Source organism: Musa acuminata, chromosome BXJ3-10, assembly GCF_036884655.1.
Source record: "Musa acuminata AAA Group cultivar baxijiao chromosome BXJ3-10, Cavendish_Baxijiao_AAA, whole genome shotgun sequence".
NCBI classification, from domain to species: Eukaryota; Viridiplantae; Streptophyta; class Magnoliopsida; order Zingiberales; family Musaceae; genus Musa; species Musa acuminata.
In genome coordinates, this window is record NC_088358.1 from 25,678,892 (window position 1) to 25,692,088 (window position 13,197).

At 39.2% G+C, this 13,197-nt stretch overlaps 1 protein-coding gene across 2 annotated transcripts; it reads left to right on the forward strand.

Moving 5' to 3' along the window:
* The first annotated feature begins 1,246 nt into the window (after positions 1-1,246).
* On the forward strand, positions 1,247-12,389 carry LOC104000875 (nuclear poly(A) polymerase 4). 2 transcript variants are annotated; one of them, XM_009423019.3, is made up of 13 exons: positions 1,247-2,346; positions 2,472-2,549; positions 4,297-4,404; positions 7,000-7,062; positions 7,136-7,297; positions 9,512-9,625; positions 9,694-9,756; positions 9,823-10,152; positions 10,226-10,390; positions 10,551-11,046; positions 11,173-11,502; positions 11,635-11,711; positions 11,820-12,389. In XM_009423019.3, the coding sequence occupies exons 1-12, from the start codon at positions 2,221-2,223 to the stop codon at positions 11,685-11,687; spliced, it is 2,088 nt and encodes a 695-aa protein (XP_009421294.2). In that variant the 5' UTR covers positions 1,247-2,220; the 3' UTR covers positions 11,688-11,711; positions 11,820-12,389. The 2 variants fall into 2 exon arrangements, with proteins under 2 accessions (XP_009421294.2, XP_009421292.2); XM_009423017.3 differs by having other exon boundaries at positions 1,248-2,346; positions 11,173-11,522.
* Positions 12,390-13,197: the final 808 nt, after the last annotated feature.

Here is a 13,197-nt window from a genome sequence, read left to right on the forward strand (position 1 = left end):
TTGGTCACTTCGCCACGGTCCCAACGTGCGACGACTAGAATACTCTGCCTGCGACCGGGACGCCTCGGACACGGGTCGGTCGCATGATGTCGGGTCGTGGGACCGAGTCCTTTCGGACCCGGATTCAGATGGATGGGGTTGGACTTGGACCTGCGCCGCCCTGCGACATCATCATGACCTTTCCCTCCTTCAAGATTCGGGAAAAGCGTATCCGACGGCTCCCGTGCTTCGTCTGGAGTCGTGTTTGACTCGTTGGCCTCCGAGGCCTCACCGACGAAGTCTTCTCGGGTTGTGGTGTTCCGAAATGTGTACTCATGTCGTCTTTTCGTAGATGGCATGCTTTGGTCTCTATAATTAGAGTTGCTCTGTTGTGGTCTCCGAGATGTACGGCAAGGATGGCGTGTGCTGCCACGCAAGCTCTCATGGCTATATATATATATCGATCATTTGACGGTTCGGCCTATGAAAGCCCAAAATCCAAAATAAAGCCCAACTAGAAGAATCATCGACGGGCTGGCACGATAATTTCTATTTGTGTTCGAAATGATTTAGTCGGACCAAATAAATGGTGGTGGAAACAATTCGACAGACCTATCGATTAATGGTTGGATTAATTTGCGGTACATCTAATAATGATGATGTTGGATGGTTTGGGCAAATGGAACGATGTCAGGATAGGATTATTATATTGAAAGATTATAGTGGAACGGATGTTAGAATGGCATGCTAATTAATGGTTATCATGGAAGGCGTGCGGGTCCAGTGAACCGGTCGGACTTCTAATTATTGGTGGTCAGCAGCCAATTTTGACTTAAGTCCAAGCGAGCGGGGCTGTTGTAGAATTGTACTCAATGAGAAGACCATCAGAATAACACACTCGAAAACACGCTTTTCCTCGACATCCACCGACCGAGAACGATAAGAAATGACGCGTTCATGCTAAGTGGCATGATGATTGCAAACCATGTTGTACTTTTGTATTCCAATTGTATTAACCTTAAATTTATGCCTTTATTCCATCTCGTAATTTTTGTTTGTCAATGGAAGAAATCGTTGAATTAGACGACGGCTAATCATAATTATACATCAAACACATCAGGACCGTCGATTTGTGTATATTTGCCGTATCCGGCGCCGAATGTCTCCTCCGTGATTATTTCGTGCCTTCCGCCACCAAATCCTACCAAAAAAAGGGACAACATTGTAGATGTATAGAGATATTTTGGTATCCTGCCTCTTCGAGACACCACCACCAAACGACGCCTCCCCTCGCCTTCGCCTCCCTGCCCTTTCCCTCTCCCCGTCCCCCCAGCCGACCTCAACACCCCGCTCGATCGCCGCGGGAAGACACCGCGTGGTGGTGGATCCGTCCCCTCTTCCCCCCTCCCCCCTTCTCACACCTTACCCCCTCACCCGCGTGCGCTTTGGTTCCTCCTCGCTTCTCCTCTCGCGTCGAATCGCCGCCGCTGCCGCCGCCGCCACAATCATCCCGAGTAGCTGCCACGGGATCCGCGTTTAGGGCTTCGCCGCCTCGTCCCTCCCGTTGTGGATTAGAATAATTTCCGCGGAATTGGTTGATTCGCGGGTCTCGATCTAACTTTTAGGTTTCCTTTCTTTGCCTTGCTTTCCTTCTCTGATCCCGTCTCGAATTCGATCTCCGTGGTGGTGGCGAGGTTAAAAGATTCCCCTTTCTTGGCTAGTGCCCACCGTTCTTCGTTTCCGATTTGGTTTTAGGGTTCCTTTCGAATAGATAGACGTTCTTGATACATGCCAAAAAAACTAAGAGACTTCCTTTTTCCCCTTCATCTGGGTGGATCCTTCTTTCCTGACTGAAGTGCGCCCGTGAACAATTGCTGGAATTCTTAGATCTTGTCGTGGCTGCTGTACCAGGGCATCGAGGTACCCGTACTTCTGAAATCTTTGTTCAAGCGGTCGTGTCGGCGATGTCTTTAGGGCTTCTTCATTTGGTTTTGTCCCGATTGATTCCGCTCCCTTGGTGATCCGACTCGAAGAGCGATCTTTTCCTATTTATCTCCTCGTTTGTTATTCAGATACGGTTCATCTATGCCTGGAGATTAGGGTTCTTGATTATTGCTGTACTGAAGATCTTTAGTCATCCTCCTGTCTTTGCGTCTTATCTTGTCAACTATTTCCTTGAAGCTCTTCTAGAACCGTTCATAAAACCGGATAGTTTCGTAGTTTCACATCTGAGATCGTGCGATGGGTAGTTCTGATCAAGAGTTTAGCACACCTCCGCCTGCTTCAAGACAGTTTGGTATAACAAAGCCGATCTCAACAGCTGGACCTACTGAGACTGATCTCAAGAGGACAATTGAGCTTGAAGAAGTACACATGTTGCCTTCTCTTTTATTCTCTCCTTCTCTTCACCTTCAACCAAACTTCTTCACATTCTAATTTTACTTATGTTTTCTCTCTTGATATGGCATCTGCATATGGTCTTATCCTCAAAGTTCCTGGTTGATGCCGGGCTCCACGAGATCAGTGAAGAAGCTACCAAGAGAGAGGAGGTTTTAGGAGAAATAGATAAGGTAATTACCTTTCTTTAATTATGATCTTATTTGTTATATGAATTGAACAAATCATCTCTCATGAAAATCTTCAGTAGAATTGTTTTAGTAAAGGAACTGTATTGTAAAATTTTGATGTAAAAATAATCTTTGTGTAGTTCTGGGTTTGATATAATATATTGGATCTTGAAGTTGGCAGGTGCTTTTTTCTTGTCTTTGTTTGGGTTTCTAGTAATTATCTATCTATCAATGGGGTAGTTGGTGATACTGTTAGAGATTGTCATGTGATAGTTTGTCTTCTTGGGATCTTTTTCCACCATTTAACAATATAGCCTAGTTCCATCTACTATCTGATTTTGCCTTGGCTGGTAATGTGGCACTAACTGGCATGAGCTCACTTTTTGGTTCTCAACTTGTCATAAGCATTTATAACCTCTTAAGCACCATCTTTAGCTTTTATCTGGTTTCCATACATGGTGTTTAATTTTAGCAAGGAGATTAATTTAGATTGTAATGAGAATGGTTTCTATGATTGATTAATATATGGTGATCATGGATCATCCAAGTCATGCCGTCTCCTACTTTATAATAATTTGCCATATGATGCACCAATGTTTATTCTTCTAGGTTTTAGTTGTTGTTGGTAGTGTGGATTATCATGATATTCATTTTTTACAATCTAAACAGCTCATTTCTGTAACCTAGATCTCAGTTAATTACTTTTTCATCATGGTGTGCTTCTAAATCTATCTTCTTGTTTTTGCAAATTCATATTGGCAACATAGTCTTGTAGTACACTAAGTTGTTTTTTAGGCTATTATTACTGTAATAGGCAAATGCAGTTTCCAAAGTTGCCCATGTACAATTGAAGGTGATACAAGCTTTCATTTAAGTGAAAGTGAGATTCTGACGTTAGATTATTGTTCTGAAAATCAAAGATTTCAAAACCTTGTTAATACATCTATTTGGTCTAGGATGTGCTTCTAGGAGAAAGGCACTTTCGTGGTTTTTATATTTAACAAATAGTAGTTTTATGTGGTAATCATAGTGGATGCTGCTTATCACGGCTCATTTTGCTGATGTTTTTCGAGTTTAAAACCAGGTTCTTTGAGGAGTGAATATGGAATGAAGTAGTTTAGGAACTGAAGTAGTTTCATGACTAATTTTTGAATATGGAATGAATATGGACGTTTTGAATTTTTTGAGAAAATTTTGTTGAGGATATATGTCTGAATTGCAGAGATTAATTTTTGAAGATCACCAGTTTTGGTGGTCTTGACAGTAGGTAAAATATGGCTAGTCAGTTTTTGCTGTAGATTAACTTTGTCGTGTGAGAACTGTGATGATAATTTTACCTCTCCATGGGCCAAACTATCCCTTAAGCTTGATGTGCTTGTCCTTTAAATGATCTGCTTTTTCTGGCTTCCGAAGAAAAGCTCGTCGTTGTATTGTGTTTTGTTATTCTTTTTAGAAACATAAAAGGAGAATATTTTCTTTTATGGAGTTTTTCTCAACTATATTTGTATTTTCTGTTCTATATGTGTTTTTTTAGTCTCCTAAGCATTATTCTGCTGATTGTTTAAACAGGTTGTCATGCTGATATTGAGAATGTTTTATTATTTCAATTGTGCTTTAGACTCAATAACCATGGTTAATTCTTTTATTTTGTGAAGCTGGCTGGTCAGCATTTTTTTCAGTTTGTACGATCCAACTGTTGTTTAGATACCATTACATCCACTCTTTTCAATTTATATTTGGCACCTCCCAGATTGTCAAAAGCTGGGTGAAGCAGTTAACACGTCAAAGGGGTTACTCCGATCAAATGGTTGAAGAGGCGAATGCTGTCATTTTTACATTTGGTTCTTATCGCTTGGGGGTAAGTTATAATTAAGCTTTTTAATGCATTAATTTTTTACATTTGAATTTAATGCTAGGGCATGAGATATGGGTTGGGTGGTCTTAGTTAAGCCTTTCTTGACTATATATTTGGACAAGAACATCTACCAAATCGAGAGTGAGATCTTCAGTGATTGAATATACTTAATGGTAAACATGTCTCTTGATAGTAAACATATCAAGTTTTTACAATCCTATCTTGATTTTCCCTCAGTCCTTGGATAAAATTGCACAAGTGTATTGGAAATATGTTGCTTTTATTAATTTTTTCTGTACTGTGAGCTTTTTAATTTTAAAGTCATTAATATACGCAAACATGGGAAGGCCCAGAACAGCTTTGTCTATAAATGATGAAGTATGTGCAGTAATTGATATGTTTGAGAGACATCTACTCCAGTTACAACTGCTTCATTTGCCAACTTCTGCAGATTTAGTCAGTTTCAGCTAGCTCAGTGATGTTGGGAGATCATGACTAGTTTAAGCTTTAGTATTAGGACTTGCAAATCTTAGTTTTGATGGTAATTTTTGAATCATCTCTGCAAGATTCATATCAGTGTTGAATTTGTTTGCAGAAAAATTAAATGGTAACTGTTTGAGTAAGTTAAAATGTTTTGTTCGATATTATTTAAGGCAAGATGCAATTCTTTGATTGAATTTGGTGGTAGATCTTTGTAGGACACAACATGATTTTCTACATTGGCTTTTTGGCTAAAAGAAATTTTGAAATGAGCCAAATTGATATTGGTTGGTCATATTTGTCCTTTATCTCTGCTGATTTTACCGGGGATTGTATAAAATGGCATATATATATATATGTTTTAATTATTATACAATTATTTATTATGTATGTACCTCAGAAACTTGTCATTTTTTTCAGTCGAGGATTCCATTTGTGTTGCTGCCTTAATCGCTTCTCTGACATAAAATTTGATTTAGGAGTGGAGAATCTGTAAGCACTTTAAAATTTAATCCATCTTAGTTCTCCATTTTGTCGAGATGGAAGATTGAGCTGATTGGGAACAAAAGGGAGATTTTAGTTGGGGAGGCCTTGATTTATCTTTATATTAGTATGTATTTTTCATTTAATTGGTTCTGTGTATTCTCACAGAAAGTTAATTTTTTTGAAAATATGCAAATTAAGAATTATGTTCATTTTTCAGTTTTTGTAAAGTGAAAAACCAGTTATTAAACTGAATTGACAGAGTTAGGTTAATAATCATTCGAGAAGATGTCAGAAATGTCATATCCTCAACTTGTATTTTGGATGTCTTCCACGATAGTGTGGATACGAAGCCAGATATACAGCTTGTAAGGATACACTTCTGTAGTTCTGTGTAACCATATTTGGCTAGAAATAACTGCAGAAATTGATTAGGACCATTTTTGCCTAGAGCATCTTCATTCATACTTAAACAACTTCTATCTCAGATTGAATGTGAAATCGTTTAAATTGTTTGGAATAATAAATTACATTTACCTCTTTTTTCTCCTCTCCCAAAATAAAGAGGTTTCTTGAATCCCCTTTGACATACAATTGTGTTTGCTTGGACTAGTATGGAATGGGCGATTCGTATCGGTTTGGGCATAAATCGGTATGTGAGCTGCCCCAGTTTCGGGTGGTCCAATTCAACGAATACAAAAAGAAAAAAAAAACAGCGCAAGACCCAAAGACATACTTCTCCAACATGCACCCGTGAGTCGTTACTGTCACCCATCAATCACTCATCGCGTACCTTCTATTTTGGGTATGTTTCCTCCTCTTCTATTCCTTCTCTTCTTTCTCCTCTTCTTCATCCAGGGCATCCTCTTCTCCCATCCTCTTCCTTCATCGCCTTCTCTTCTTCTTTCCTTTTCCTCCTTCCTCCACTGTCTGCCCTTTTTTCTTTCCCTTCCTTCCTCCTCTTTCTCCACCACTATCTGTTTTATCGGTAGCTGCATATGCCTGTTTGGTACAAGACGACAAACCTTGGTGTTTACTACTAATAAGAATTCTATTTCTATTGGTTGAAAATTGAGATGTGAATTTTACTTGGAATCATATTTGTGTCATAGGTCTGCCTTTTGGAGCTGATTCGATACGCCTATTTTATCACTAGTTATTTAATAATGTAAATTGCACATAATGTCAGGCAAAGTTTGTAAATACCGGTTTGTTTCAATTTCGATCACCACTTGGGACTGATACGATACCACTCATTATATCAACCTGTACCAATCCAGCAGCACTAGAAGTAACTACAATAATGAATGATTTACTGAATAGTACTGGGCTTACAGTGTTAGTCAGACCATGATTGTAGTTACAATTACATGGTTGAAGTTTAATGCATGTTGTTGATGGTGGGAATAAGACTTTTTATGTGAACATTGTTTTCTTATGCAGCGTTTCTTTTGTAATTATTAAGCTACACGGCTTTATTTTGCTCATGTTCCTTTCTCATGTTTTTGTTCTCTTTTACAGCATTCTTCTCCTTAAGTTCATGTTTTTTCCTTTCTTATTTCTAACTTTATTAAAATTAGCATATTTTTGGAATAATTTAACACTTATGATACTTGAAATTGCTTCCTAATGCAGGTTCATGGGCCTGGGGCTGACATTGATACTTTATGCGTTGGACCTTCCTACGTTAACCGAGAGGTTGAATTTGTTTGTTTTTGTTATGAATGGTAGACCTTGTTCACCGATGGTACTTCTTTTGTGGTTTTTGCAGGAGGACTTTTTCATTATCTTGCATGACATTTTGGCTGAAAAGGAGGAAGTTTCTGAACTTCAGCCAGTGCCTGATGCTCATGTTCCTGTTATGAAATTTAAATTTCATGGAATATCTATTGATCTCCTATATGCCAGTATATCACGGTTGGTTGTTCCTCAGGTTGGTACATAATGTGAAGGATGGTTTCTTCCTTGGTCTAAAAAAACTAACCCTCTTCCTTTTTCCCTAGTTGATCTAGTTGAATTCTCTATAACTCCACAAATTTAATTTTTCTTTAATTATTTGCAGCTATCCTGCTTGTTCACTATCCAAATTTTCCCAATAGATGCGTTTCAATGGGCTATGAATCGGGATAGGAGCATTTGTTATTATTATGCTTTTTTCTCTCATAAAATCTGTTGCGTTTGATTGTATTTTATGCCTGTATTTCTTATATGCCTAATGCAAGTTGGTCTTATTGCATTTTTGGGTGTGATCTTGTTGCTTTACTGTAGCTCTTTCCTTGAATTTTTTTTCTTAGGAGTGGTACTTCCGCTAGTATTGATGTGTATATGATGACCTGTGTTACTTTTTGTTTGGATGCTTATTAGAGTACATAAATAGACATGAATACTCACAAGTCACAATGTTTAGGTTGTGTGTGAGTTTAGGTTGAACCAATAAACTTTCGGTTACTAATTTGAGCTATATGACCTCCGTCTTATGATTACTCTGGATTCATCCGTTTTTACTTCTACTGGAGTAGTCACTAGCTTCTTTCCTTTTACTTTAGTTTCTACTGTCACTTTTATCTTTTGATGTTACCTAAGAGGCTAAGACGCTGCTTGTTCATTTCTTTCTTGCTTACCTAATCCACTGGAATATTCTTTTTTTTCTAAGTACTTGGAGTGCTACTTGTTTCCTACCCATTATTGTTTTCTTCCATTGTTATATAATTTATGCTGGATTTCTAAATCCCTTGACCCAAAGGTAAGTGATTATGGATTGTATGAAATCAATGTTCGTTTCCATCTTGTTTGGTCTAGGGTTGCACTGGTCACAGAATTGTGCGAGGAAAAATTAAATGAAGTACTTTACCCACTGTCAGCTAGGTGACTATGGTTCAGTTCGTGAAAGTAACATCTTTGCTTGCAAGGGAAGTACGTTTATCCTCCCCAAAGGTGCATTACTGGTGGATATGCACACTTATACAAAATCATCTGTAGAGGGTTTCAAGTTTTTTTTTCTATCTCCCTGATGTTGAGTTTCTGTGGCTTATGAGGGTAAGGCTGAACCTCCTCAAAACTGCATTGATGGGAGCTTGAGTCACCAGGCTTTTTGCTCTTCAGTGTGATTGTTTGTTTGTTATGCTTTTCATTGAAAATAAAACTATATGAAGAGTATATGCTTTCGAATAAAATTATTTTCTTTCTTACATAAACACTGAGATGTTCCTGTTAGCCCTGAGCGTACATTGCAACTCACTTCTCTGGATGCTAAATATTTGCATATGACTGTTGGAAAATTTTTGAGTTTTGGCCACAAAGTTTGATGATCAACAGTAGTATTGCAGGTTGTATTTGGAAGTTGACGTAAGCTGGTTATAGATAATTTGTCCTTAACATATTCATAACTTACAGATTACAGTGGGGTAGTGACATGTGGAGCTTTGTCTTTTGTGGATTTAATATTTTACATCTGCTTTTTAGATAATAATGGCTTTTGAAGTTAGTTTAATCAAATATAGGGTTCTTCATATCACCTTAAGTTTGCTTGTTTTGTCTATTATTCTCAACTACCTGTCTCTCATCTACTGATTTGAATTTTAGAGATTTGTCTTAAATCTTTTGAATGTGTATTGACCATATCTTTTTATTTCTTGGTGGATTTTTTTTTGTATCTCCTATGACCATAATTGGTTGTAGATCAAAGGAAATTTTTTTTACACGAAAAATTGCAAGGCTAGGGCACAGACTTTCGGTGTAGTTTGAATTTTTTAGATCCTTGCTGTTCCTTCTTATTTTTAATCTCAGATGCATGTTTAAAAGGCTTTTCTTTTGTTCATGTTGGTCTTTCTGCTGTTTGACTACCGGATGTTTGCTCCGGCATTTTAGTGCTTCTTCTTTCGTTATCCAGGTTTTCATTTTGATGGCTTTCCTAAATTTTGCTAGTGAATCTCGTCTATCTGTTCTTTGCTTTTTAAGTTCTACGGCAAGACAAGTATTATGATTCAAAATGGGTTTACCCTTGTGATCTCTCTGCAACAATGACTAGTCAGTTTAGATTGCCGTTGAACACCATTAATTTTGATTTTGTTTAACTTAGATGCTTGTTTGGCTTATTTGGTATTATAAGATTAATAATGAATTTATAATGAACCATCCAATCATACAGGATCTGGACATCTCCCATGGATCTGTGCTTTACGATGTTGATGAGGCAACTGTTAGAAGTCTTAATGGCTGCAGGGTAGCAGACCAAATTCTTCGGCTGGTGCCAAATATTGAGGTTATCATCCTGATTTTTGCACTACTATACATGCTTGTAATCTTCTGAATCAATTAATTTTCCTGTAGAATTTTAGAACAGCTCTCAGATGCTTGAAGTTTTGGGCTAAGAGGCGTGGAGTTTATTCAAATGTAAGTTTTTTTTTTTGTGATTCTTTAAAGATTTTTTCATACTCATTTGTTACCTTCTTCGCTCAGGTGACTGGATTTCTTGGGGGTGTTAATTGGGCTCTATTGGTTGCTCGTGTCTGCCAGCTTTATCCTAACGCTGTGCCGAGTATGCTAGTTTCTCGATTCTTCAGAGTTTATACACAATGGCGCTGGCCAAATCCAGTAATGTTGTGTGCTATTGAGGAAGATGAACTTGGGTTCCCTGTGTGGGATCCACGTAAGAACCCACGAGATCGAACTCATCATATGCCTATTATTACTCCGGCATATCCATGCATGAATTCTAGCTATAATGTATCAACAAGCACACTGAGAGTCATGATGGAACAATTTCAAATTGGGAACAAGATCTGTGAAGTCTGTACTCCATGACTTTGTAATATTGCTTGATGTTTGACTTCAGTTTCATTTAATTTATTCTATCTTTCAGGATATTGAGTTGAACAAGGCAGGTTGGGGGGCTCTGTTTGAGCCCTATCTTTTCTTTGAGACATACAAAAATTATCTTCAGGTTGACATTGTCGCTGTTGATGCTGAGGATCTACGGTTATGGAAGGGATGGGTTGAATCTCGGTTGAGGCAGTTGACTCTGAAGGTGAGTTCCAATTTTTTCAGGTCAGTGCATTTTTTATACCATGCATCTTGTTTCATTTATGGCTTTTTGCATTTAAAAGGGACTGGATTTGCTTGTTTCTTTCCATCTTTGTGAACGACTTGCTTTCTTGCTAAACCGTTCCATTTTTATTCTCAAACAGATAGAACGGGACACTTATGGCATGCTGCAGTGCCATCCCTACCCCAATGAGTATGAGGATCCCTCAAAGCAGTGTTCGCATTGTGCTTTCTTTATGGGCTTGCAAAGGAAACAAGGTGTGAAGATACAAGAAGGCCAACAGTTTGATATACGTGGAACTGTTGATGAGTTCAGGCATGAAGTGAACATGTATATGTTCTGGAAACCTGGGATGGAATTATATGTTTCTCATGTCCGTAGAAAGCAAATACCCTCTTATGTGTTTCCAGAGGGTTACAAGAGGCCTCGTCCATCAAGGCTCATCTGCCAGCAGCTGGTTGATAAAACTTCTGGTGAGGATATAGGGGAGGAATGTGAAGGGGGATCCTCAGAGCGTCGTCTTAAGCGGAAAGGTGATGCTGATTGCTCAGGTGCTAGACCAAATAAACCTGAGAAACGGGCTTCAATTAGCCCTACTCATGAGAAACTTCCAACTACTGATCAACAAGATCATGAAGGTATGTATTCATTCTCTTGTAACACCAATAACATATCAGGTATGTTTTGCAGTTAAGCTTTGCATAAGGATGTCACATTTAAGCAAAATGGGCTCCTTGATGACAATGCTAATGTTTCATTGCCAGAGGTGATATTCAATGATTCAGTGGATGTTAGAGCTAATAGTCTGAAGGACTTGATGGCAGTTAAGGGCATAGAGGATTGTGTGGAAGCATCTTGTGGAAACGACAAAGATGAGAACGCTAGGAAGCTTGCAAATGGGTCCTCATTTTTGGAGTGTGGCGAAGCTTCGGCAGGAGACTTGTTTTGTAATTCAGAGATGATAAAGGTGGATCTGGAGCAGTTTGCTGGAAGTAATTGTACCATTGTGGGTGGCAGCCAAGAACTAGTTGACGATGACAAACAAGGGACCAGCCCAGAGACGGAACATTTGAAGAATGGATCAGCACAAAATGGTGTGGCTGATGTGTCGGAGGTCTTGCTTCTGGTGCATGCTTTCCTTCTGCAACTGTCTATAAACAATTATAGATATTATTCACTGAATTTGTTTTGTATGATTTTCTCTGTTGTACTTTTGTTTTCTAAAGCCAAACCTGGCACTTGGAGTGGCCCTCGAAGCTCATGGAAGTGTGACTGCTGATGCTCCGCAGAAGCCTGCTTTAAGGCATGTCTCCAAGAACACTTAAAAGTTTTTTTTACTTTGGGGACATTGATGTTCTGTTTTCTTTATCTACTCCTGCTTTGTTGTTTTCTTTTTCTGTACTTGTGGCAGGTTGAGTCTGACTTCAACAGCATAAACTTTTGTGGTTGGTCAGTCAAATTATGTAATGGAAGCGGCAAGTGAAGTCACCATCTTAATTGCCATTTTGTAAAGCCTGATCTGCACTTGGTGGGGTAAGTTTTACTGGACTCATCGCAGTTGATGTTATGCATGCTAACTGTTGTCACAAAGAGGGCAGCCTGCAAGGGAGGAGCAGTTGAAGCGAGCTTCTGTAACGAACTTCGCCGAGGTGTTTATACTGTAGTCTTATGTTTGATCCACGAGATGATTTGAGCTTCAAAACTCTTCTCGATGGAAAATTATTCAGATTTCAGGCTCTATGACAAGCCATGGCAATGCCTGCTGTCTGGAATGGTGTAATTTAAGTTTCTTAAGTGCCAGACCCTGGACCAAGGTTCTATATCTAGGTTTTAGATCAAGTTAGCCTTTCAATTTTATTCTGTTTATTTTAGAAGAACCCTGTGCACTTGGTCACCTTGTAAAATAATAGTTTCTTCTTGTATGAGTTTATTCTGTATCACTACTTTCCCGTCGTTAGTAAGATTACGTCATTAGCTCTCACTACTTGTTTCGGGAACCCTGTCGATGGAAATGCCCAAGTTGTTACCTCATTCCATGTTAAATCCTTGGTCACCTTTGAAGTATGTGACATTCGAGAGCTTTTATTGCTTTTGATATGGTATCTTGAGGTTTTGGTTGATCTTAGCCATCTTAGAGCTTCCAAGGTTCCGGAGTTGCATACCTGCTTGCTTTTAACACTTTTTGTCACTGCGATCATGATCGTGTGGTCTTCACCCTGCCAAAATACTCTCCCTGGCTTCTTTTTGCCAAAGTTTCGGAAAATTCTTGATGAAATTATTGAACATCCAGTGTTGGTAGAAGAAGGCTGGTCAGCATGGACTTTGCAGCCAATAATATTGGCACTCGTATGCATCTTGAGATTTGACTCAAAACCGATCTGGTAGTGCTGCCAACCTCTCTCTACTTTCTATTGGCACTTCTCCACTGCACGCTTCGTGCGTTCATGCACTTACCATGAAGAAGCGGCATGCTGCGTCAGTGCGACGTCTCGAGGATCGCGTCGACTTGACTGCTGCAGACAGCTCGAGATCGCCCTGTCAACATAGACGCTGCTGTTTTTGTTTCCACCTGCGGAGGAAGCGAGAGGGGATGCATCTAATAAATACATCTGGTAACCCGTTTGGAGGCTTGCAGCCGTGGATAAGAAGAACCCAACATGGGGAACATCATTTCACTTCTTCGGACAGGAGCCAACCCTGCCCCCCTCCCCTCCCCCACCCTCCACCTTGCCTCCTCCTTTTGAATGACTTTGATGGTTTCTGCCTAAAAACCCTCTTATTCCCTTTTT

Bases quoted from the DNA above. Each gene is read 5' to 3' on its own strand.
- LOC104000875 (XM_009423017.3), top strand. From the start codon at position 2,221: ATGGGTAGTTCTGATCAAGAGTTTAGCACACCTCCGCCTGCTTCAAGA. The intron at 2,347-2,471 runs GTACACATGTTG...TTATCCTCAAAG, and splicing joins GGACAATTGAGCTTGAAGAA to TTCCTGGTTGATGCCGGGCT. The intron at 9,626-9,693 runs GTTATCATCCTG...ATTTTCCTGTAG, and splicing joins GGCTGGTGCCAAATATTGAG to AATTTTAGAACAGCTCTCAG.